Here is a 27,385-nt window from a genome sequence, read left to right as displayed (position 1 = left end):
TCCGTCTCCATCTCTGGGGATAGGTTATTAATTAACATTCACTACAAGCCCACTGACTCCCACAGCTACCTGGACTACACTTCCTCCCACCCTGCCTCCTGTAAGGACTCTATTCCATTCTCCCAGTTTCTCTGTCTCCGCCGCATCTGCTCCGACGATGCCACCTTCCATACCAGTGCTTCAGACATGTCTTCCTTTTTCCTCAACCGAGGATTCCTCCCTACTGTGGTCGACACGGCCCTCGACTCTGTCCGTTCTATCTGCCGTACTTCTGCCTTCACCCCTGCCCCTCCCTCCCGGAACCACAATAGGGTTCCCCTTGTCCTCACCTTTCACCCCATCAGCCTCCACATTCAACGGATCATCCTCTTCCATTTCCGCCACCTCCAGCGTGATCCCACCATCAAATGCATCTTCCCCTCACCTCCCCTTTCAGCATTCCAAAGGGACTGCTCCCTCTGCGACACTCTAGTCCACTCCTCTACCACCCCCAGCGCAGGAGATGCAACACCTGCCTTTATACCTCCCCCCTTCCCAAAGTCCAGGGCCCCAAACACCCCTTCCAGGTGAAACAGCGATTTACTTGTACTTCTTGCAATCTAGTATACTGTATTCGCTGCTCATGATGTGGTCTCTACATTGGGGAGACCAAACGCAGATTGGGTGACCGCTTTGCGGAACACCTCTGTTCAGTCCGTAAGGGGACCCCCGAGCTTCCGGTGGCCTGTCACTTTAATTCACCGCTCCATTCCCACTCAAACCTCACCATCCTCGGCCTCTTGCATTGTTCCACACAAGCTCAGCGTAAGCTCGAGGATCAGCACCTCATCTTTCGATTAGGCACGCTACAGCCCTCTGGACTCAACATAGAGCTCAACAATTTCAGATCATAACCCGATCACATATATATACTTTTTTTTAAATCCACACTTTTGTTTGGCCCCCCCTCTTTTTTTCTTCCCTCCCACATGGCAGCTGTCCTTCATTCTGCCAGCGCAATTCACACCCCATCTACAGCCATCCTTTGTTCCATAACCTGTCCCGTTACCACCTCCTCTTGCCTTGAATATCTCTTAATCTCTCCTGCTCTCTATCCCATCTCTGACCTTCCCTTTTGTTCTTTCATCCCCTCCCCCTTTTCCCAGCCCCCACTTGTTTTCCATTTCCTGCTTTTTTCCAGTTCTGACGAACGGTCATCGACCTGAAACGTTAACTCTGTTTCTCTCTCCACGGATGCTGCCTGACCGGCTGAGTATTTCCAGCGTTTTTCTGTTGTTATTACTTAATCTATCAATGTCCCTTTGCAACTTTGTGCTCCTATCTACATTATTTACTGTGCCACTTAACTTGGATATACTTCCCACTGTAAGTCTGTACATTCACCCATCAACAGTTCAGCCTAGTTTACTATGGCCAACACATTTTGCATCCCTTTGAGGTTTTAGATGAGAAATTAATTGACCACGGTAAACATAAAAAGCCAGCCTTTGGTTCAATGGATTGGTCCACTAATACCAAGGGGTGTTATAAATATATCTATATTTATTGTGTATCTGTGTGTGATTTTCCACAGGGCAAGTTACCAAAGGAGGGAAAAATATGAAGAAGTTATCTCCGAACACTATACCGGACAATAGCTGGTCACAGGTAGCATTAGCAAGACCATGGAGAAGGTACGCAGTGATCAGACCCAAATGAAATAGAAAAAATATATAAATTCCTCTTTAAAAGGCCATGTCTAACAGAAACTTTAATATATTCATCCGAATACCTGAATTCTCCACCTCTTCGAAATGCACACGACATCCTTTGCGCTGGCAAAAGAGATAGAGAGCAGAAACGGGATTCACATTTTTCTTCTCAAACTCGTTCAGCAGTGAAATCAAGCCACTCGCATCCTCAACTGGTTCAGTGATTGCAGGAAACTCCCCTGCGACAGAAATTGAGACTCAATTTATAACAACAAAATTCAACACAGGGTTGTTCCATTGAAACAACAGTAACCCGATTGAGATTCATTTAACATTTTTTAAGTCTACCCTTACAACCTTGAAAATGTCCTACTGTTGACGAGGGACTGGTTATGTGGAGAGATTAGAGAGGGCAAGATTGTTCTCTTTAGAGCAGAGGTTGTGGGGAGATTTAACAGAGCTGTACAAATTTATGAGGGGTTGTGATAGAGTAAATAGGGAGAATCTGTTTCCACTGGCAGGAGGGTCAGTAACCAGAGGACACAGGTTTAAGGTAATTAGAAATAGAATCATAAGGGAGGCAAGGAGACTTTTTTTTTTAATGCAGTGGGTTATGATGATCTGGAATGCACTGCCTGAAAGGGTGGTGGACTTAAGGGAATTGGATAAATACTTGAAAAGGAAAACTTTGCAGAGCTACGGAGATAGAGCAGGGAAGTGGGACTAATTGGACAGCTCCTTCAAAGTGCCGGCATAGGAACGGGGCCGAATGGCCTCATTCTGTGCTGTATGATTCTGTGATTTGACTCTCTGATAATCAGTCCAATTCCTGCCTGATCTTAGAATATTCAATGGTTGAGTGATGATCAAAAAGGCTCAATGAAGTTTTGTAAAATGACATGTATAACAAACAGTAAATTAGGAAACACAACTTCTTGCATCTACATAACTATTCTGAATTTTAAAAAGTCATGATTTTTAGGAAACTTAAAAAACAATGCAAAATGTACTAGGAGTAATCTATTCACTGCAATTATCCAAAGCACGTATTCACACAATGAGTGATCAATACCTGGAATGATCTTCCATATAGGACAGTGGAAGCAAAAAAGTCAGTCATTCAAGGAACAGTTGGCTGTTGTAATCAGGGGGAGGGGGAATTATAGATTTCTATGGAAGAATGATCGAGATGGGATGAGCTCACACTATTTATGATCTTTGTGCAACATGCAGGGAGATCGATATTGGATAGCAGGTATATGATAAGAGTTCAGATATTGAAACCACAAGCAGTTTGGTCAGATGCAGTATCACCTCTGAGCATTGAGATGACATTACCTCTCAACCTCACATTGAGTTTCCACTTCAGAACACACTGTGCATTTCTTATGTAAATCATTTCCTAGATAATGCTGTCCTAGATAATATGCTATAGGTCTGAAAATTAGTTTGAGTGATTGTAGCCTAATTTCACTTATATCCAGTGATTGTGATATATATAGATATATAATCCAAATGTGATCCCATTAGCATCAGGGAACTAAAACAATATAGTTGAAATGAAACGACAATACAAGAAAATACAAGTCGCTCATATAAATGCACTTGTTTAGATCAGATTCCCTCAATCCAATTGCTTTATTCCAGCAGCAGACTTACAGGCCCAGATCGACAAAACGTTAATTGGCCAGATTTTGCAGTGCAGACTTAAACACCAGTATAAAAGCATCTAGGCTCATTTTAAAAAACAGATGCAACTGCTGCATCTTGGACTGCCGTTACTCAGAAATGACCAACCACCAGAATTACCGCAGTTATATTTTTTAATGCGTCACTACAATCAAGAAGCCGGACTAAATAAAGGTTAGAAAGAAAGAGAAGAGGGGGAGCGAGACGGGGGAGAGAGAGAAGAGAAAGGAGGAGAGAAGAGAAAGGAGAGAAATTAAGAAAAGGAAGATAATGAAAGTAAACTGGCAAAAAATATAAAAACAGAGAGCAAGAGTTTCTACAGCTATATAAAAAGAAAAAGGGTGGCTAAAGTGAACATTGGACCCTTAGAGGATGAGACCGGGAAACTAGTGGTGGGGAACATGGAGATGGCAAAGACGCTGAACAAATATTTTGTATCAGTCTTTACAGTAGAGGACACTAAAAATATCACAACACTGGACAAACAGGGGGCAATGGGGGGGGGGGGGGGGGGGGGGGAAAGGAGCTAAACACGATTAAAATCACTGAGGAGATGGTACTTGGTAAAATAATGGGACTTAAGGCGGATAAATCCCCCGGACCCGATAGCCTACATCCTAGGGTCTTGAGAGAAGTGGCGGTAGGGATTGTGGATGCATTGGTGATTATTTTCCAAAACTCCCTGGACTCAGCAAAGGTCCCGGCAGACTGGAAAACTGCTAATGTAACACCCTTATTTAAGAAGGGAAGTAGACAAAAAGCTGGAAACTATAGACCAGTTAGCCTAACATCTGTGGTTGGTAAAATGTTAGAGTCCATTATTAAGGAAACAGTAAGAGCATTTGGATAAACATAATTTAATAGGACAGAGTCAGCATGGTTTTACGAAGGGGAAGTCATGTTTGACAAATTTGCTGGAGTTCTTTGAGGACGTAACATACAGGGTGGATAAAGGGGAACCAGTGGATGTAGTGTATTTGGACTTCCAAAAGGCATTTGACAAGGTGCCACACAAAAGATTACTGATCAAGATAAAAAATCACAGGATTGGGGGTAATATACTGGCATGGGTGGAAGATTGGCTATCTAACAGAAAACAAAGAGTTGGGATAAATGGTTCATTCTCGGGTTGGCAATCAGTAACTAGTGGTGTTCCGCAGGGGTCAGTGCTGGGACCCCAACTCTTTACAATCTATATTAACGATTTGGAGGAAGGGACCGAGTGCAACATATCCAAGTTTGCCGACGATACAAAGATGGGAGGGAAAGCAGTGAGTGAGAAGGACATAAAAACCTGCAAAAGGACATAGACAGGCTAAGTGAGTGGGCAGAGATTTGGCAGATGCAATATAATGTTGGAAAGTGTGAGGTTATGCACTTTGGCAGAAAAAAATCAAAGAGCAAGTTATTATCTAAATGGAGAGAAACTGCAAAGTGCTACAGTACAAAGGGATCTGGGGGTCCTGGTGCATGAAACACAAAGTTAGTATGCAGGTGCAGCAGGTGATCAGGAAGGCCAATGGAATCTTGGCTTTTATTGCAAGGGGGATGGAGTATAAAAACAGGGAAGTCTTGCTTCAGTTATACAGGGTATTGGTGAGGCCACACCTGGAATACTGCATGCAGTTTTGGTTTCCATATTTAAGAAAAGATATACTTGCTCTCGAGGCGGTTCAGAGAAGGTTCACTCGGTTGATTCCGGAGATGAGGGGGTTGACGTATGAGGAAAGGTTGAGTAGATTGGGCCTCTACTCATTGGAGTTCAGAAGAATGAGAGGCGATCTTATCGAAACATAAGATTGTGAGGGGGATTGATCGGGTGGATGCAGTGAGGATGTTTCCACTGATGGGTGAGACTAGAACTAGGGGGCATAATCTTCAAATAAGGGGCTGCCGTTTCAAAACTGAGATGAGGAGAAACTTCTTTACTCAGAGGGTAGTAAATCTATGGAATTTGCTACCTCAGAGAGCTGTGGAAGCTGCAACATTAAATAAATTTAAAACGGAGATAGACAGTTTCCTAGCAGATAAGGGAATTAGGGGTTACGGGGAGAGGGCAGGGAAGTGGACGTGAGTCTAGATTCGGATCAGCCATGATCCTATTGCATGGCGGAGCAGGCCCGAGGGACCGTATGGCCTACTCCTGCTTCTTATGCAGGGGAGAGAAGGAGGAGGAGAGAAGGAGAAAAGGAAAAAGGAAAGAATTGCATTTCTATAGCGCCTTTCATGACCACTGGACGTCTCAAAGTGCTTTACAACCAATGAAGTACTTTTTTTGGAAGTGTAGTCACTGTTGTAATGTGGGAAAAGCGGCAGCCAAGTTGTGCACAGCAGCTCCCACTAACAACGTGATAATGACCAGATAATCTGTTTTTGTTATGTTGATTGAGGGATAAATATTGGCCAGGACGCTACAATCTCGAGCAGTATCGTGGTTGAGGGGTAGGCTCACAAATACTGTGACATACTACACAGCAAAGTGGTGTGACACAGCTTTGCAGCTGATAATCCTCGCAAGATAAGCAATTGATAGCAACTCCCATAGCAGCATAGTTGACATCCAGGCATTCTCCATGTGCAGGAAAAGGGAAACAATCTAGAAGAATCACCGTTAGCACATAGGGTAACCATGCTGGAGGGTTCAAACCAGGTCGACAGCTCACTCAGAGAATGTTAGCAAGGGACAGGAAACTAAATAAATTACCAGATCGGGGTGGGGAAGGGAAGGAAAACATTAATTCTGTTTCTCTGTTCTTATACTAAAATTTTCTTCTTCGTCTTCAGCTTTCTCAAGTCCTTCTTTCTTTTCCCAAACTCATTGTGTTTTTATGTTCTCACACTGTCTAGTTGGTTAAAATATTGCAGACACTTCAGATTGTTTATTAGATGCCATTTACATGTGCAATGGATGCTGGGAAAGCCCTAACTCTTGCAGTTAAGTGAGAATATCACTGAAACCCTGTACTGACAATGACTAGACACCTGGACAGCAAAATTAAGTCTCTTTACCCCTTTCCAAATCAAGGGAAAACTAGCCAAATTTATGTAACCAGGCCTTCGTAATTTAACCCTTTAAGCCCCAGCATTAAAAAAAAGTACGAGGGAGAAAAGGAAGGATGGATCTGCCGATAGATGCAGTAGGGTGGGAGGAGGCGGCTCGTGTGGAGCATAAACACCGGTACAGAACTGTTGGGCTGAATGGCCTGTTTCTGTGCTGTAAATTTTATATACTATAACCTCTTAATTACTAAAACCTGTATTCTCCTAGCCATATACTGTACCTGCGTCGAGTGTATCCACCTGCATCTGCAAGCCTTCCCCATTCTCTGATTTCTCAGTTTGGAGCTGCAATGTGGCAGGAGCAGTTGCACTGCAGTCCAGATCTATTCCAGAAGCAGTCTGCACTGTAGAATCCGCTGGTTCTAGGCCTGTAGTAATAGTCGGTGGGCATTCCATTGGGCTTTCATTTTGCACCGATGGTGAATACGATACATTTCGTGAAAGTGAGGCAGCCAATCGAAGGGTTCTTCTTCCTTCCTTTGGAACCCCCCGTGCACTCATTGTTCTGAAATGTCACAAGTTTTCTTATTTATGCTCAATTTTAAATTTAAAAACATTGATATTACAATTAGTTTCCATCCTAGCAGAGAGACACTGCCCACAACAATAGAAACATAAGTTTGATCTGCCACACAAAATAGGGCTGAACCCATTCACGATGTTGTAGGAAGATTGTTAAGGTGAGCACAGCCACCTCTGGGGTGCGGGCAGCGAAAGAGGGCAATTGGTAGAGGCAAATCACCTCGACTACAGGTGCTGCATAACTAGGAAGATAGAAGGATTCAATATCCTCATGTACCTGAGGAAGGATGTTCTTGCCATGGAGGGAGTGCAGCGAAGATTCACCAGGCTGATACCTGGGATGGCAGGAATGACGTATGAGGAGAGATTGTGTCGATTGGGCTTATACTCACTGGAGTTTAGAAGATTGAGAGGGGATCTCATCGAAACCTATAAAATTCTGTCAGGTCTGGACAGACTAGATGCAGGAAGGATGTTTATGATGGCCGGGGGAGTCCAGAACCAGGGGTCATAGTCTAAGGATAAGGGGTAAGCCATTTAGGACTGAGATGAGGAGGAATTTCTTCACCCAGAGAGTGGTGAACCTGTGGAATTTTCTGCCACAGAGGGCGGTGGAGGCCAATTCATTAAATATATTCAAGACAGAGTTGGATATATTTCTTGAGGCTAAAGGGGTCAAGGGATATGGGGAGAAGGCAGGGACAGGGTACTGAATTTGGATGATCAGCCATGATCACATTGAATGGCGGAGCAGGCTCGAGGGGCCGAATGGCCTACTCCTGCTCCTATCTTCTATGTTTCTATGTAAATAACTCCCTCATTTTAGGCCTCCCTTCTCCACACACACACACACAAGGGTAAGCATATCGCTTGCTCCCAGGAAGTTTCTCAAAGTCGGCTGTTAGAATGTGGGAACAAGCAATCCAGTAACACCTTGTACAGGAAACTCTTTATTATCCGGCACCAACGGGACCGGTGTGGTGCCGGATTATCAAGAAGTCCGGATTACAGAGAGATATAGTTAAAAGGTACGAGAGCTCCGTACACAGCAACAAATTCAGGCTTCCCTGTTGCTTAGCAACATGTGCAGGATCTCCGGCCACAGACCAAGCGTCCCTGTTGCTTAGCAACAAGTGCACGAACCCCAGTAACACAGCCACAGATCCAGGAACTGCCACTAATATGAAGTAAAACTTACAACCTACTCCTGAATTTTGCCGGTTAACAGAGAGTTTCCTGTACCACTAATAAATACTGCCTCCAAGCCAAATACAGGAAACTCTCGTTTAAATGGCACCTAAGTATCCAGAATTCTCTATTAACTGGCAAAATTCTCACTCCGAAAACAACACCTCAATAACCGGCAATGTTGCCGAGTCCGAGTCTCCCGCGGTGGCCGAGTTTGTCAGTGGGGGTAGTTCTCCAAACTGCCACTACTCGGCTTCTTGGCGCTGTCGGAAGTCGGAACACCTCAATACCCCTGTAACAGGAGTCTGACTCTCCCGCCCTGCCGGTAGTCTCTTTTGCTCCACCATTTTACAGGGGTACTGTGCGTCTCCCACGCTGCTGGTTGTCATTGCATTGCATTACCCTCAACTGGCAGTACTGTACTTAATCAAGCATCTTCCACCATCCATTTAACACAAGTGAGTACCCAATTACTGTATACTGCACATTTCTTGATTTTTTAATTTTTGTTAAAAATAGCCCCGGTAGGTAACCCTCTCCGTCATCCAAAATTTTTGATCAACCGGCAACACGCCACATACCAAAGAGTTTCCTGTAGTACCCAGCCAAGGAACTTTGTGCATGTCAGTTAAAGGGCAAGTACAGATCTAAGACTAGTTATTGTTGAATCAAAGAACACTCAGATTTAGATAGTTAGAAATTAAAGCACATGACATAAGAATGGGACAACTGATAATGAAAATGTAGATAGTTTCAGTTCTTACATTTAGGATTATCTGGCAAGTCATCAATGCACAATTCCCCATTAAGATAACAGTTTACCCTTTCAATTGTCATGCATGAGATTACTTGTCTGGATGTGGTTCACACAGGAGCAACTCAAGAAAAATTGGTTAATATCAGATAAAACAGGAGTGAGATTTTCTTAGTTTTACATTCCAATCAATCTTAATGAGGTTCAAAACAGATGCCATTTCAGTCACCAGTTTCATTTTGATTTAAATCAAGTTTGCCAATGGAACACAGTATTTGCAGCGACAACAAATTTTCTTTTTTAAATCCAATTAAATCTAAAACAATGATCTGAATGTAGTTCAGTCCCTTTCATGTCTGTGAAAGTTGGGGGGGGGGGGGGGGGTGGTATCAGAAATAATGCAGTATGAGTAAGCACATTATCAGTTATTATATAATTATACAAGCCAGCATACTGGTCACATTGATGAAGAGTTTCACCTGCAATTTTCTTTGTCTAGTCACCACACACAAAAAAGTTCTAAACAGCAGCAATATAATGAAATGCAGTGAAAACTGTGTACTAGATCTTGCAACTGTTGATTTCAATTTTAATACAAAAAATGGGGTGGGGGGGGGGGGTTAAATACACACTCATCACAGTCACATACGTTGGTGCTGCAGAAGGCACATGTTCCTCTTTTTTTAAATCTGAAGTCAGCATTCAGCACTCCTGGCTGAGGTACAGTCAATATTGGTGCAATCTGAAGATCCTTCCACACTGCCTAAATAATATACCGTCTACCGTACGTGTGCCAATTCCATTTTGCGCACTACTCAAATTAATGGCAGGGTAAGTGATTTATTGCAGCAAGTGATTTGTTATTGCTCAGAAACCAGCAATTTTGTTTAATCACCTCAAGACCTTTAAAGCAAAATTGCAGTATCTTGGCAGCAAATTAAACTAAACAATTTAAAAAGACATTCACATAATCAAAGGATGCTGCACTCCACCCACTTGCGAGAATTGTAGGTGGTTCTGAATTTGGCCACTGACCACAATATTGTAAACTCAACCTTCAGACCAAAAATTTAAAAATACAACTGTCCCTGTGCTCACCAGATCATTGTGACCATCTGTTCAAACATTAACTTAAAATTAAATCAGAACAAATGTACTGATAATTCATATTTTAGCACTTATCTTTTAAACAGCAATCTAAGAGGACAGACTGGCTGCACAACATGCTTGCATTCCAACACACTATGCCAGGCTGGTAGGTCCAGAGTTCACACTTGTGATGCACTGACAGTAAAATTTCCAGTAAAGGTAGCATTGTCCATAAAAATTGTTGATTGGCCGCAAGTGGCCATTTTAGCCACTTGCACTAATTTTAACAGAAAACACCTTACATATACTCACAATACAGGTAAATGTACTTCACATGTGCACATTAATGCCTACCATAATTTAGTAACCAAGAAAGACAGTCAGAGTCAACATGGTTTTATGAAAAGGAAATCATGTTTGACAAATCTATTAGAGTTCTTTGAGAAACATAGAAGATAGGAGCAGGAGGAGGCCATTCGGCCCCCTCGAGCCTGCTCCGCCATTCAATGAGATCATGGCTGATCATCCAAGTTCAGTACCCTGTCCCTGCTTTGTCCCCATAACCCTTGATCCCTTTAGCCTTAAGACATATATCCAACTCCTTCTTGAATATATTTAACTAGCTGGGGTGAGCCCGGCGTTGCCGAGGCTTTTTCGAGGGCATGTTGTTGTTGGAAGAGAGAGAGAGAGAGAGAGAGAGAGAGAGAGAGAGCAACTGGGGGGGGGGGGGGGGGGCGGCAGAGAGAGACTGGGGGGGGGGGGGGGGGAGGAACAGAGACAGACTGGGGGGGGGGGGGGGGGGGAGAACAGAGAGAGACGGGGGGGGGGGGGGGGTACTGCCTTCTGTGGTAGAGAATTCCACAGGTTCACCACTCTCTGGGTGAAGAAATTCCTCCTCATCTCAGTCCTAAAAGGCCTACCCCTTATCCTTAGACCGTGACCCCTGGTTCTGGACTCCCCGACCATCGGGAACATCCTCCCTGCATCTAGTCTGTCCAGTCCTGTCAGAATTTTATAAGTTTCAATGAGATCCCCTCCAATTCTTCTAAACTCCAGCGAGTACAAGCCCAATCATCCCAATCTCTCCTCATACGTCATTCCTGCCATCCCAGGTATCAGCCTCGTGAATCTTCGCTGAACACCTTCCATGGCAAGAACATCCTTCCTCAGTTAAGGCGACCAAAACTGCACACAATACTCAAGATGTGGTCTCACCAACACCCTGTACAACTGCAGCAAGACATCCTTGTTCCTGTACTCACTCTCTCGCTATGAAGGCCAACATACCATTTGCCTTCTTAACCGCCTGCTGCACCTGCATGCTTACCTTCAGCGACTGGTGCACAAGGACACCCAGGTCTCGTTGCACTTCCCCTTCTCCCAATCTATTGCCATTCAGATAATAATCTGCCTTCCTGTTTGACACCAAAGTGGACAACCTCACATTTATCCATGTTAATATTGCATCTGCCATGCTTCTGCCCAATCACCCAACCTGTCCAAATCATCCTGTAGTTTCTCAGCATCCTCCTCACAGCACACATGCCCACCCAGCTTTGTGTCGTCTGCAAATCTGGAGATATTACATCTAGTTCCCTTGTCTAGATCATTAATATATTGTGACTAGCTGGGGTCCAAGGACCGATCCCTGCGGTACCCCACTAGTCACTGCCTGCCACTCGGAAAAAGACGAGTTTATTCCAACTCTGCTTTCTATCTGCCAACCAGTTCTCTATCTAAGTCAATACCTTGCCCCCAATCCCATGTGCCTTAACTTTACACGCTAATCTCTTATGTGGGACCTTATCGAAAGCCTTCTGAAAGTCAAAATACACCATATCCACTGGTTCTCCCTTATCTATTTTACTAGTTACATCCTCAAAAAATTCCAGTAGATTAGTCAAGCACGATTTACCTTTTGTAAATCCATGTTGACTTTGTCCAATCCTGTCACTGTTTTCCAAGTGCTCTGCTATTACATCTTTTATAATGGACTCTAGCATTTTCCCCACTACCGATGTCAGGCTTACCGGTCTGTAATTCCCCGTTATCTCTCTACCACTTTTTTTGAATAGTGGGGTAACATTAGCTACCCTCCAATCAATGGGTACTGTTCCAGATTCCATCGAATGTTGGAAGATGATCAGCAATGCATCTACTATTTCTAGGGCCACTTCCTTAAGTATCCGAGGATGTAGATTATCAGCCTTCAATCCCATCAATTTCCCCAACACCGTTTCCCTACAAATACTGATTTCTTTCAGTTCCTCCCTTTCATCAGACCCTATATTCCCCGACATCTCTGGGAGGTTATTTGTGTCCTCCTTTGTGAAGAGAGAACCAAAATATGTATTTAATTGGTCTGCCATTTCTTTGTACCCCATTATAAATTCCCCTGATTCTGACTGCAAGGGACCTACGCTTGACATCACCAATCTTTTTCTCTTCACATATCTATAAAAGCTTTTACAGTCAGTTATGTTCCCTGAAAGCTTACTCTCATTCTATTTTCCCTTTCTTAATTAATCCCCTTGTCCTCCTTTGTTGAATCCTAAACTGCTCCCAATCCTCTGGATTACTGCTTTTTCTGGCCAATTTATATGTCCTCTCCTTGGATCTTATGCTATCCTTAATTTCCCTCATTAGCCACGGTTGAGTCACCTTTTTTGTTTTATTTTTATGCCAAACTGGGATGAACAAATTCTGTAGTTCATCCATGCGGTCTTTGAATGTTTGCCATTGCCTATCCACCGTTAACCCTTTGAGTGACATTCCCCAATCAATCCTACCCAACTCACGCCTCAGACCATCGTAGTTTCCTTTATTTAAATTCAGGACCCTAGTCTCTGAGTCAACTACTTCATTCTCCATCTTAATGAAGAATTCAATCATATTATGATCACTCCGACCCAAGGGGTCTCGTACAACAAGATTGCTAATTAATCCTTTCTCGTTACATAATACCCAGTCTAAGATGGCCTGATCTCTGGTTGGTTCCTCGACATGTTGGTCCAGGAAACCATCCCGTAAACACTCCAGGAATTCCTCCTCCACAGTATTGTTACTAATTTGGTTAGCCCAATCTATATGTAGATTAAAGTCACCCATGATGACTGCTGTGCCCTTTTTGCACGCTTCTCTAATTTCCCTTTTAATGCCATCCCCAACCTCCGCATTACTGTTTGGAGGTCTATATACCACTCCCACTAACGTTTTCTGCCCCATAGTATTTCTCAGTTCTACCCATACAGATTCCACATCATCAGAGCTAATATCCTTCCTTACAATTGTGATAATCCCTTCTTTAACCAGCAATGCTACCCCCACCTCTTTCCTTTTTGCCTATCTTTCCTGAATATTGAATACCCCTGGATGTTGAGTTCCAGCCTTCGCCACCCTGGAGCCATGTTTCCGTAATCCCAATCAAATCATATTCGTTTACCTCTATTTGCACAGCTAATTCATCCACCTTATTACGAATGCTCCTCGCATTAAGACACGAAGCCTTCAGGCTTGTTTTTTTAACGCTCTTAGACATATTAGAATTATTATTTACCGTGGCCATGTTTGATTTAAACCGTTGATTTCTCTGACTGACACTTTTGTTTTTGTCCTTCCTATCTTTTGCTTTTATCCTTGTTTCCCTTTCCTCTGTCCCCCTGCTCAGGTTCCCAACCCCCTGCCATTTTAGTTTAAACCCTCCCCCAGAGCACTCGCAAACACTTCCCCTAGGACATCGGTCCCAGCCCTGCCCAGGTGCAAACCGTCCGGTTTGAACTGGTCCCACCTCCCCTAGAACCGGTTCCAATGTCCCAGGAATTTGAATCCCGCCCCCTCGCACCATTCCTCTAGCCACGTATTCATCTGAAATATCCTTCTATTTCTACTCTGACTAGCACGTGGCAGTGGTAGCAATCCTGAGATTACTACCTTTGAGGTCCTATTTTTTAAATTTACCTCCTAACTCCCTATATTCAGCTTTTAGGACCTCATCCCGTTTTTAACCTATATCGTTGGTACCTATATGCACCACGACAACTGGCTGTTGACCCTCCCCTTCCAAGTTGTTCTGCAGCCGCTCTGAGACATCCTTGACCCTTGCACCAGGGAGGCAACACACCATCCTGGAGTCTCGTTTGCGGCCGCAGAAACGCCTATCTATTCCCCTTACAATAGAATCCCCTATTACGCTAGCTCTACCCCTCTTTTTCCTCCCGTCCTGTGCAGCAGAGCCACCCCTGGTGCCAGTAATTTGGCTGGTCCAGTGTGTATCCAATCGCAGCTCCAGCACCGCAATGCGGTCTGCCAGTAGCTGCAGCTGGACACACTTCCTGCACACGTAGTTGTCACGGACACAGGAAGTGTCCCTGAGTTCCCACATAGCGCAGGAGGAGCATACCACGGCACCGGGCTGTCCTGCCATGACTTACCCTTTAATTAATTGCAATTAAATTAAATCAAATCAATCCCACCAATTACACTAGTTAAATGGTATACTTAAGGACCCTGGTTTACAAACAGTCCCCGCTACACCACATAGACTTTAGAAACTATAAACCACAGAGTTAAAAGTTTAAAAAGGAGAGAAATACTCACCAACCAATCACTTACCTGCTTTCTGGTGATGTCACACTTCGATTACTTTTTACTTCTCTCCTTCCCTCTGAGTTCGGAGATTGGAAAGCCTACCTGGTCTCTTGGAGCCTCTTTTATACTCGCTCTGCCGCGATTTCCGCCGCCGCTCTGAGGCCTACCTGGTCTCTTGGAGCCTCTTTTATATTCGCTCTGCTGCGATTTCCGCCGCCGCTCGCGCCGCTCTGAGGTAACAAGCAGGGTGGATAAAGGGGAACCAGTAGATGTAGTGTATTTGGATTTCCAAAAGGCATTTGATGAAGTGCCACATAAAAGGTTACTGTATAAGAGCTCATGGTGTTGGGGGTAATATATTAGACTGTATAGAGGATTGGCTAACTAACAGAAAAGAGAGTCGGGATAAATGGGTCATTTTCAGGATGGCAATCTGTAACTAGTGGGGTGCCACAGGGATCAGTGCTGGGGCCTCAACTATTTTCAATCTATAATAACGACTTGGATGAAGGAAGTGAGTGCATTGTAGCCAAATTTGTGGACAAAGATAGGCGAGAAAGCAAGTTGCGAGGAGGACAGAGTCTGCAAAGGGATGTAGATAGGTTCAGTGAGTGGGCGAGAATTTGGCAGATGGAGTATAATGTAGGTAAATGTAAAGTTATCCACTTTGGTAGGAAGAATAGAAAAGAAAAATATTTAAATGGAGAAAGACTACAGAATGCTGCGGTACAGAGGGATTTGGGTGTCCTCGTACATGAAACACAAAGTTAGCATGCAGGTGCAGCAAGTAATTAGGAAGGCAAATAGAATGTTGGCCTTTATTTCAAGGGGAATGGAGTATAAAAGTAGGGAAGTCTTGCTACAACTGTACAGGGCGCTGGTGAGACCACACCTGGAGTACTGCGTACAGTTTTGGTCCCCTTATTTAAGGAGGGATATACTTGCATTGGAGGCAGTTCAGAGAAGGTTCACTAGGTTGATCCCTGGGCTGGACGGGTTGTCTTACGAGGAAAAGGTTCAGCCTATACTCATTGGAGTTTAGAAGAATGAGAGGTGATCTTATTGAAACATAAGATTCTGAGGGGGTTGGACAGGGTAGATGCCGAGAGGATGTTTCCCTTCGTCAGGAAATCTAGAACAAGGGGGTATAGTCTCAGAATAAGGGGTCGCCCATTTAAGACAGAGATGAGGAGGAATGTCTTCTCTCAGAGGATCGTGAATCTTTGGAATTCTTTACCCCAGAGAGCTGTGGAAGCTGAGTCATTGAATATATTCAAGGCTGAGGTAGACAGATTTTTGAGCAACAGGGGAGTCAAGGGTTATGGGGAGTGGGCAGGGAAGTGGAGTCGAGGCCAAAATCAGATCAGCCATGATCTCATTAAATGGCGGAGCAGGCTCGAGGGGCCGAATGGCCTGCTCCTGCTTCTTATGTAAAGCACTAAACAAATAGAAACACTCACACAATGTTTTTCAACACACAAATTTCACCAACAAATGTATAAATGGTTAAATTACACATTCACATACTGTGCAAATAGGTGTACTGAGATCCTATTAAAAAAAGACTAATTATAAATGCAAGTAGCCACACTTGATTTCTAATTAGCCACACGTGGCTAGTGGCCAACATACTGGACAACTCGGATATAAGGCAAGCTGCCAATGGGCAGACATCAGAGCAAGTGAAAGTTCAGAGGGAAAGCTACTATCCAGATGGATGGAATCGTGGGGCAACATAAAGAACCAACTGACCCAACAGCAGCATGGTGGCATAGTGGTTAGCACTGTTGCCTCACAGCGCCAGGGACCGGGGTTCGAATCCGGCCTCGGGTGACTGTGTGGAGTTTGCACATTCTCCCCGTGTTTGCGTGGGTTTCCTCCAGGTGCTCCGGTTTCCTCCCACAGTCCAAAGATGTGCGGGTTAGGATGATTGGCTATGATAAATTGACCCTTAGTGTTAGGGGGATTAAATATGGGGATAGGGTGGGATATGTGTTGGTGTAGGGGTTACGGGGATCGGGTGGGATATGTGTCGGTGCAGGCTCGATGGGCCGAAATGGCCTCTATCTGCACTGTGGGGTTTCTGTGATTCTGTGACCCTGGCTAAGACTCCCCTCAAAGACAGTGGACAGTGCTCAACTGAATCAGCACTGTGCATGGACGCTGCGGCCTCCTGCTCCACAAGTGGACGATGAGGGACGACCCCAAGTGCGACTGTGGCCATGAGTCCCAGACCATGGACCACAGCACGTCAACCTGCCCACAGAGATCTGTTGCGGGAGGGACCTCATTTCTCCACTTGGCATCTCAGGAGGCCATCGAATGGAGACCAAACTAGACATCCCATTATAAGCAGCAACTTTTACGCAATCTCTAGATGTAATTTTCACAACAGCACTGACAGGAATAAAAACAGAAAATGCTGGAAATACTCAGCCGGTCAGGCAGCATCCATGGAGAGAGAAAGAGAGTTAATATTTCAGGTTGATGACCTTTCGTCAGAACTGGAAAAAGTTAGAGATGTAACAGGTTTTAAGCAAGTGCAGGGGCAGGGAGAGGGGGGAGAGGAGGAAAGAACAAAAGGGAAGGTGTGTGATAGGGTGGAAGGCAGGAGAGATTGAATGACAAAGGGTATGATTGAACAAAGCAAAAGGAGATGGTAATGGGACAAGTAAAGAAACAAACAAATGCATCTAAAAGAGGTGCAAATGGGAATAGCAGAATAATCAACAGCTGCCATCTGGGAAAAAAAAATCAGGGCAGAGGTTATGGTCTTGTTGAGCTTGATGTTGAGTCCAGAAGCTGTAAAGTGCCTAATCAAAAGATGAGGTGCTGTTCCTTGAGCTTACGTTGAGCTTCATTGGAACAGTGTAGGAGGCTGAGGACAGAAAGGCCGAGGAGTGGAGCGGAGAATTAAAGTGACAGGTGAGCAGAAGCTCGGGGTCACAGGAAATGGTTAGGGTAAAACAACAAGATGCCAAGTAGACCAAATTAGCTTCACCCGGGCAATCATTGTGTGCACAGTATAGGCTAGCCTCCTGTGCATTTTCAACCTTACAGTCCAGTTTCTTGGGTGACTAACTTTTTTTGTCAATTGGTAACTGGACAACAAAAGCTCCTTTTCCCAAATTGATGCATTTAACCAAGAATGCTGTGTGCATGAGAGCAGACTCTTTTATCATCAGTGCATGTGAGTGGAGATGCTTTGTGCAACCACACCGCATTTTTTATTTGAAACACAACCCCACCCCAGCTGGGTTTGGACTGGGCAAAAGATGGCAATGGGTGTCCCTAAGAGCCAAAAAATGGGGGGCAACCACCCTCAGGAAAAGCAAAATTAGACCCAAACATGGGGTAACCATTTACAGCGTTATCTATCAACATGCTTTGAACTAGAATGCCACTTATGAAATAACAAATATTTTTCGCAAACTTAAAAAAAGTGGATCTTATTTTTTTTAAATTGAGATAAAAACTGCTGCAAAGGTTGATGGTCAGGGTTAAAGCAGTTGGATGAGTGGTCGCTGCGCTGCTGCTTTGCCCCTCTTATTTTTACACATTAGTATTAGGATTACTTCTGGCTGTATACCTCACACTCGCTCGGAGACCCGCCTCACACTCGCTCGGAGACCCGCCTCAACCTTGGAGACCCGCCTCAATACCTCACACTCGCTCTGAACCACCTCAATGCCCCACACTCACTCCGAGACCCACCTCAATGCCTCACACTCACTCCGAAACCCGCCTCAATACCTCACACTCACTCGGAGATTCACCTCAATGCCACTCACTCCGAAACCCGCCTCAATGCCTCACACTCACTCCGAGACCCGCCTCAATACCTCACACTCACTCGGAGACCCGCCTCAATGCCTCACACTCACTCGGAGACCCACCTCAATACCTCACACTCACTCGGAGATCCGCCTCAATACCTCACACTCACTCGGAGACCCGCCTCAATACCTCACACTCACTCGGAGACCCGCCTCAATACCTCACACTCACTCGAAAACCCGCCTCAATACCTCACACTCACTCGGAGATCCGCCTCAATACCTCACACTCACTCGGAGACCCGCCTCAATACCTCACACTCACTCGGAGACCCACCTCAATACCTCACACTCACACTCACTCGGAGACCCGCCTCAATACCTCACACTCACTCGGAGACCCGCCTCAATACCTCACACTCACTCGAAAACCCGCCTCAATACCTCACACTCACTCGGAGATCCGCCTCAATACCTCACACTCACTCGGAGACCCGCCTCAATACCTCACACTCACTCGGAGATCCGCCTCAATACCTCACACTCACACTCACTCGGAGACCCGCCTCAATACCTCACACTCACTCGAAAACCCACCTCAATACCTCACACTCACTCGGAGACCCGCCTCAACCTCGAGCTCTGCCGCCGACGGACAACAGCCCCCGAAAAGCCCGCCAACCGGAAACAGCTCACGGGTCCCGCCTTCCCCACCCCGCCGACCAATCACCACAGTGCCGTCCCTCCTTCGGACCAATCACCGCGCTGCCCTTGTTGATTGACAGGAGGCAGGTGACGAGCAGGCCGCCATTTTCCTGCAGTGGCCGCCATTACAGGAGAGGAAACGAAAGGTAAATTCTGTTAACAACTAACTCTGCTTGTCGGTGCTTATATCTAACTAGAACTTTTTAAAAATTGAGTTATGCCAGGGCTCCATATGTGAGAGTTTTGGTGTAGAGGTAAAATGGTCATGTTTTTCTCCCGCCAAAACTGTAGTGCAATTCTTGCTTGTTCAGTGCACATTTTTTTGTCAAACAAAATATATAATTTTTGTTATTAATCAATACTGAGTGTCCAGTAGGAGAATTGATAAAAAAGACTTGCATTTATATAGCTTCTTTCATGACCACCGAATGTTCCAAAGTGCTTTACAGCCAATTAACTGCTTTTTGAAGTGCAGCCACTGTTGCAATGTAGGAAGCGCAGCAGCCAATTTGCACACATCAAGATCCCACAAACAGCAATGTGATAATGACCAGATAATCTGTTTTAGTGAAATAACAACAGAAAATGCTGGAAATACTCAGCAGGCCAGGCAGCATCCGTGGAGAGAGAAAGAGAGTTTCAGGTCTGGGACCCTTCATCAGAACTGGAAAAAGCTGGAGAGACGGGGGGGGGAGGGTGGTTAGGAGGGGAGGAAGAAATAGAAAACATCCTGTACTGGCACATCTTCCCCTCACTTCCCTTTTCAGCATTCCGAAGGGACCGCTCTCTCCGCGACACCCTGGTCCACTCCTCAATCACCCTCAACAGCCCTGCTCCTTCACCTGGCACCTTCCCGTGCAAGCGCAGGAGATGCAACACCTGCCCTTTTACCTCCTCCCTTCCCACTGTCCAGGGCCCCAAACACCCCTTCTAGGTGAAACAGCGATTTACTTGTACTTCTTGCAATTTAATATACTGTATTCGCTGCTCACGAGGCGGTCTCCTCTACATTGGGGAAACCAAACGCAGATTGGGTGACCGCTTTGCGGAACACCTCCGTTCAGTCCGTACGGGTGACCCTGAGCTTCCGGTCGCCTGTCACTTTAATTCACCGCTTCACTCCCACTCTGATCTCTCTGTCCTCAGGCTATTGCATTGTTCCAATGAAGCTCAACGTAAGCTTGAGGAACAGCACCTCATCTTTCGATTGGGCACTTTGCAGCCTGCCGGACTCAACATTGAGTTCAACAATTTCAGATAATTATCCCTGCCCCCATTTTTCATGCAGTATGATTTTTGCCATTCCCATTTGCAACATTTTACCTTTCGTGCCTCTTACAAAAGTACAGGATGTTCTTTCTATTTCTTCCTCCCCTCCTAACCCCCCGCCCCCCCCTGTCTCTGCACCTGCTTAATATCTGTTACATCTCCAGCTTTTTCCAGTTCTGATGAAGGGTCCCAGACCTGAAACGTTAACTTAATTGCAAAATACTGCGGATGCTGGAAATCTGAAATAACAACAGAAAATGCTGGAAATACTCAGCAGGCCAGGCAGCATCCATGGAGAGAGAAACAGAGTTAACGTTTCAGGTCTGGGACCCTTCATCTGAACTGAAAAAAGCTGGAGATGTAACAGATATTAACCCCCCCTCCCTCTGCACCTGCTTAATATCTGTTACATCGCCAGCTTTTTCCAGTTTCTCTCCACGGATGCTGCCTGGCCTGCTGAGTATTTCCAGCATTTTCTGTTGTTATTTCAGATTTCCAGCATCCGCAGTATTTTGCAATTATATCTGTTTTAGTGATGTTGTTTGAGGGATACATATTGGCCCCAGGACACCGGGGATAACTTCCCTGCTCTTCTTTGAAATAGTGCCATGGGATCTTTTACATCCACCTGGTTTAACGTCTCACCTGCAAGCCGGCACCTCCGACAGTGCAGCACTCCCTCAGCACTGCACTGGAGTGTCAGCCTGGATTATGTCCTCAAGTCTCCGGAGTGGGCTTGAACCCACAACCTTGTGACTCAGGTGAGTGCTACCCACTGAGCCCCGGCTCACTAGGGGTGCTACCTGTCCAGTTTTGGACATAAGAGTTAACTTTTGGAGTACATTTCTGACATGTAAATCAGACACCAAAAGGCATCAATTTTAAAAGTAAAAAAAAATGTTCTGCCCACTTAACTTTGCTACATTTATAAATCAAATCAAATCAACTTTTATTGTCATTGTTAGTGCACAAGTGCAGTACAACGAAATGTAGGCTTGCGGCTCCCGAGAGTGTACATTTAGATTAAGACATTTAAACATTCAACATACATTTGGCTTGTAATACATTAACATAAACATAACCATAATAAAGTGCATTGGCAGATGTGCAGGCTTTAGAGTTTATTTGTGGAGTTCAGTAGGATGACAGCCCTGGGAAAGAAGCTGTTCCTAAATCTGGTCGTACGGGTGCGAATGCATCTGTAGCGTCTCCCAGATGGCAGGAGGGCGAACAGACTGTGGCTGGGGTGGGTAGGGTCTTTGATGATGGACCGTGACCTCCGTAGACAGCGTTTCTGGTATATGTGCTCGATGGTCGGTAGCCGGGTGCCGGTAATGCGTTGGGCAGTTTTGACTACCCGCTGCAGGGCTTTCCGGTCATAGTAGCTACAGCTGCCATACCATACTGTGATACAGTTCGTCAGGATGCTCTCTATTGTGCAGCGGTAAAAGTTAGAGAGGATCAGGGGTGACAGGTTACATCTCTTCAGCCTCCTTAGGAAATATAGGCGCTGCTGGGCCTTCTTCACCAGAGAGGAGGTATTGAGGGACCAGGAGAGGTCTTCCGTGATGTGGACTCCGAGGCATTAGTTGTGGAGGCATTAGTTATTACAGTTTTCAATAGACTTTCATCAACAACAGAGAAAGTCTCAGAAATTCCGCTATGATCTCACCTCCCGCTCTGCCCCAATTCCATCCCCTACCCAGTTATGGACTTGGCACAAGGTGGCAATCCAATCTTCAATAGTATCCACTGAGTCAGTGTCAGATTGGCTCAGTTACATAGATACATAGATACATAGAAGATAGGAGCAGGAGTAGGCCATTCGGCCCTTCGTGCCTGCTCCGCCATTCGATGAGATCATGGCTGATCCTTTAATTCAGTATCCCGTCCCCGCCTTCTCTCCGTAACCCTTAACCCCTTTTGCCCGTAGAAATATATCTAATTCCCTCTTAAATATATTTAATGAGCTGGCGTACACTGCCCTCTGTGGCAATGAGTTCCACAGGTTCACCACTCTCTGAGTGAAGAAATTCCCCCTCATCTCTGTCCTAAATGGTTTAGCCCTTATCCTTAAATTATGTCCTCTAGTTCTGTTCTCACCCGCCAAGGGAAACATTCCTTCTGCATCCAGTCTGTCTAGACCTGTCAGAATTTTATACACTTCTATGAGGTCCCCTCTCAATCTTCTAAACTCCAGTGTGTACATCCCTAAACTACATAGTCTCTCCTCATAGGTCATTCCCACCATTCCTGGTATCAGCCTGGTGAATCGCCGCTGCACCCCCTCCATGGCAAGAACATCCTTCCTCAGATGAGGCGACCAAAACTGTACACAGTACTCGAGGTGTGGTCTCACCAGTGCCCTGTACAGCTGCAGCAAGGTATCCCTGTTCCTGTATTCTAACCCTTTTGCTATGAAGGCCAGCATACCGTTTGCCTTCTTGACCGCCTGTTGCACCTGCATGCTCGCCTTCAGTGACTGGTGTACAAGAACACCCAGGTCTCTCTGTACTTCCCCCTCTCCCAATCTATTGCCATTTAAATAATAATTTGCCCTCCCGTTCCTGCACCCAAGGTGGATAACTTCGCACTTGTCCACATTATAGTGCATCTGCCATTTATCCGCCCAATCGCCCAGTCTGTCCAAATCGCTCTGGAGCTTCCTGGTCTCTTCCTCTGAGCCCACCCCCCCTCCTAGTTTAGTGTCGTCTGCAAATTTGGAAATGCTGCATCCGACTCCCTGATCCAGGTCATTAATGTAAATTGTGAACAGCTGGGGGCCCAGGACAGATCCCTGTGGTACCCCACTTGTTACTGCCTGCCATTCAGAAAATGAGCCGTTTATTCCAACTCTCTGTTTTCTATCTGACAGCCAGTTCCCTATCCACGCCAAAACTTTCCCCTTTATCCCATGAGCCTCAATTTTCCATGCTAATCTTTTATGTGGGACCTTATCGAAGGCCTTTTGGAAGTCCAGGTACACCACATCTACTGGCTCTCCCCCATCTATTCTACCAGTTACTCCCTCAAAAAATTCCAATAGATTAGTCAAGCACGATTTACCCTTTGTAAATCCATGTTGACTCTGTCCTATCCTGTCCCCATTTGCTAAGTGCTCCGCTATTTCATCCTTAATGATGGACTCCAGCATTTTGCCCACAACTGATGTAAGGCTTACAGGTCTGTAATTACCTGCTTTTTCCCTACCCCCCTTTTTGAATAGTGGGGTAACGTTAGCTACCCTCCAATCCATCGGCACTGTTCCCGAGTCTAATGAATTCTGAAAAATCATCCTTAGTGCATCCGCTATCTCTAGTTGGTAGTGCTCTCACCTCAGAGTCACAAGGTTGTGGGTTCAAGCCCCCTTCCAGGACTTAAGTACATCATTTAGGCTGTCATTTCAGCCCAGTACGGAGGGATTGCTGTTAGAGATGCTGGGCTGGATTTTGTCAGCCCTGCGGAGGCGGGACAGCCGGTAAAGTAGCAGAAAGTGGAGGCGGATGGCAAATCCGCCTCTGTGCCCTTTTGCCAGGAGGTGGGAAGATGTCCTGCTTTGGGTCCAGTCTCCTCGAGGTGGGATTAAATCCTTTTAACTGCCTGTTAACAGGTAGTTAACAGGCAGAAAAAAGGATTAGTGCCATTTTACCTTTTCAGGTGAAGGCTTCCTGACCTCGGAGAACCCCGCTGGGTTGGAGGAGTCGAGTAGGAGGTCTGCGGGGGTCTGAAAGTGAGATGTAGAGGTGAGTGATGGGTGCAAGTGTGGAGTGGTATGTATGTGAGGTGAGTATTAAGTGTTATAAAATGTTCATTTACCTTTGTTTCTGCCTACAGCCTTCAGCCGTGGTAGTTCCGGAGTCCCGACATCTTCGTTATAGATTTTACAGACTGTTGGATCCTCCGAACCAACAGTCATCTGCTTTCTACAAAGTTGAAAGGTTTGATGAGTCCTGAACACAAGGACTCATCAAACTACACAGCATGTCAGTGTTTGACAGCTTCATAGAGCTTTCAAACGCTGACATTTCTTCTTTCAAGAAGTCTTGACAGATAGCACGTCAGACGTTGACGTGCTCTGCCAGTGACGTCCCCCTAATTGGCCTGCTGAGCCCGCAGGGCGGGCTTAACCAGGTCAATCGGGAAAATCCCTCTGGTTGGCCTGAACATGATGGAGGTGGGGCTGAGACCCGACAAGCAGCAGTCCCGCCTCCAGCACGTCTCCATTCACAAAATCCAGCCCACTGTCTTTCCAAGGATGTGTGTGTCTGTTTGTTTAGTTGTACGTAAAGGATCCCACGTCACTATTCGGAGAAGGGCAGGGAGTTCTTCTGGTGTAAAAACAGAAAATGCTGGAAATACTCAGCAGGTCAGGCAGCATCTGTGGAGAGAGAAACAGAGTTAACGTTTGAGGTCGATGACCTTTTGTCAGAATCTGGCCTGACTTGCTGAGTATTTCAAGCATTTTCTGTTTTTAATTCAGCTTTCCAGCAGCCGCAGTATTTTGCTTTTGTATTAGAGGTCTCCTGGTGTCCTGGTCAACATTCCTGCCTCAGCCAACAATTACAAGGAGCGCACTAGGGGCTGGATTTTACCAGCCCTGGGGAGGTGGGTATGGAGGCTGGACTGCCGGAAAAATGGCAGAAACTGGGAGCGGGTACCGATCCCGCTCCCAACCCGCCTCCGTGCCATCTTCCTGGGAGGCGGGTCCCCGACTCGCACAGGGACCTGTCTCCTCGAGGCGGGAAGTGGATTAGAGCCAATTAACTGCCTGTTAACAGGTAGTTAACAGGCAGTTTTGAGGCTTATCCCCATTTTATCCCTGCAGGTGCGGGCTTCCCGACAGCTGCGAACCTCGCCAGGGTCAGCGAGGCGAGCAGTGGGTCTGCGGAGGTTTTGCTTCTTCCTGCAGGCTTCAACCCTTGGGGATCCGGAGGTGCCTCATCTCAACAGTAGAGATGACAGAATGGCTGCTGCATTCTCAGATGCAGCAGCCATCTGCTTTCTGCTGAGGAGAGAGGTTTTGGTGAGTCTTCTGTGCAAGGGCTCACCTTAGAACAGAGATTGTCAGTCTTTGACAGCTTCTTAAAGCTGTCAAACACTGACAAATCATCTGTCAAAATTTTTTCAACAGATGATATGTCATACGCTGACGTCCTCTGTCACCGGCTTTCCCTTAATTGGCCAGCTAAGCCTGCAGGGCGGGCTTAACAAGGTCAATCAAGGGAAAATAGCGTGGGTTGGTCAGACGTCATTGGGGGTGGGACTGAAACCCAAACACCAGCAGTCCCACCCCCATGGCGTCCCCATTGACAAAATCCAGCCCTAGTTGTGACAGCAGATATTTGGATGCAGAAATTAAAGGGTGAATGGGGGACAAAAAGACTTGCGCCATTTGGGAGACATCTCAATCCATTGGTAGCTTTTGCTAAGGCAGATGTGGGAGAGGCTCTACGAAGTGATACCAAAACTGAAGGGGAAAGAAAACCAATATGCGGATACAAGTTTGCAGGTAAGTGATGGAACAGCCCAGCACCCAATTCCTGTAAAATGGCTGCTGAAGTGAAGGTGTGATATATGATGTAGTTGCAAGGAAGGTATGCTTCTATGCCACTCCACAGCAAAATCCCCATTAATCTGCATTGCAGCATGCCCGGAAGGAGATGCAGGCAAGCCTGAGTTCACAGTTGACCATTAATGGTCACCGGCTGTGCCACACCTATGCCGCATGGCAGCTGCAGCTGTTCTACAAGCAAATAGTACAGCTGTGCATTTGTGTGCTTGTTGACGTGGATCCTGTGAGTACAGTTACCTACTGTTGTTGCCAGGTAGGTATGAAAGTGCCAGAAAATATGGTTGGTGGCACCTTAGCAGAGACAGCCAACCACTGTGGCATGCCCTCTTTCATTTAGTACACTGAAAACATGAGGTGCTTCTGAAGAAAATCCATATTACAGTTAGTCAAGTATTCACATAGCTCAGTGGTACCATTAGGTCTTGCCATTCCAACCTCCTTTGGAATGGGAATGTCCACATGCACTAATTTAATGTTTGCAGATACAGACATGCACCTACCAGCATCTCGCCGTTGATCCTCCTCTTCCAAAGACATCAGATAAGGGGATTCCCATTGGGAAACCCATCGATGCCAGTAATGGTAGTAGGGACAAAAAATAACAAAGGGTCATGAGACCCTAAGCGTCAGCAGAAAGAAAGACCAAGGCAAGTGGTGTAGAGATGGCTTTTAACCTGTTGAGTGAATCCGCTTACTTATAAACTGTTGAGTGAATCTCTTATGAAGCCCTTTAAAATTACTGCCATTTAGAGTTCACCACCTACAACCCTGGTACAAAGTTCAACTTTATATTATTACTAGCTGGAGTGCCCGGCGGTGCCGAGGCTTTTTCGAGGGCATGTTGTTGTTGAAGAGAGAGAGCGACTGGGGGGAAGAGAGAGAGCAACTGGGGGGGGAAGAGAGAGAGTGACTGGGGGGGAAGAGAGAGAGTGACTGGGGGGGAAGAGAGAGAGAGCGACTGGGGGGGGGAAGAGAGAGAGCGACTGGGGGGGAAAGAGAGAGAGCGACTGGGGGGGAAGAGAGAGAGCGACTGGGGGGGAAGCGAGCGAGCGACTGGGGGGGAAGAGAGAGCGACTGGGGGAAGAGAGTGCGACTTGGGGGGGAAGAGAGAGAGCGACTGGGGGGGAAGAGAGAGAGCGACTGGGGGGGAAGAGAGAGAGCGACTGGGGGGGGAAGAGATGAGAGCGACTGGGGGGGAAGAGGAGAGAGCGACTGGGGGAAGAGAGAGAGTGACGGGGGGAAGAGAGAGAGCGACTGGGGGGGAAGAGAGAGAGTGACTGGGGGGGGGGGAAGACAGCGACTGGGGGGGAAGAGAGAGAGCAAACGGGGGGGAAGAGAGAGAGAGAGACGGGGGGAAGGTGGCCCGATGGACCCCTGCGAAGGAAGGAAGAAGGTAAGCTCTCCTCCCTCCCTCTCCCACCCCCCTCACTCTTCTCCCTCCCTCACCCACTCTCTCCCTCCGCCGTCTCTCCCTGCTTTTACT

General features: G+C 46.1%; 1 protein-coding gene across 6 annotated transcripts in view; it reads right to left on the bottom strand.

Moving 5' to 3' along the window:
* The window catches only part of LOC147096893 (adenosine deaminase domain-containing protein 1-like), an 87,609-nt gene extending 68,560 nt beyond the window's left edge, over positions 1–19,049 (bottom strand). For 2 of the 6 annotated variants that reach the window (XM_085973590.1, XM_085973595.1), the window contains exons 1-4: positions 18,954–19,043; positions 14,683–14,810; positions 6,662–6,945; positions 1,772–1,930 (exon numbers count right to left, since the gene is read on the bottom strand). In XM_085973590.1, coding sequence (XP_085829716.1) covers positions 1,772–1,930; positions 6,662–6,941 — 439 coding nt within the window. In that variant the 5' untranslated portion in view covers positions 6,942–6,945; positions 14,683–14,810; positions 18,954–19,043. Of the gene's footprint in view, positions 1–1,771; positions 1,931–6,661; positions 6,946–14,682; positions 14,811–18,953 lie in introns of all 6 variants that reach the window. The other 4 variants (XM_085973596.1, XM_085973594.1, XM_085973591.1 and 1 more) reach the window with 4 other exon arrangements.
* Positions 19,050–27,385: the final 8,336 nt, after the last annotated feature.

This window comes from Somniosus microcephalus, chromosome 34 (genome assembly GCF_052327205.1).
Source record: "Somniosus microcephalus isolate GS21.2 chromosome 34, FLI_Smic_1.0, whole genome shotgun sequence".
NCBI classification, from domain to species: domain Eukaryota; kingdom Metazoa; phylum Chordata; class Chondrichthyes; order Squaliformes; family Somniosidae; genus Somniosus; species Somniosus microcephalus.
Note: the sequence above shows the minus strand (reverse complement) of the source record. Positions and strands in the feature narration are given on the sequence as shown.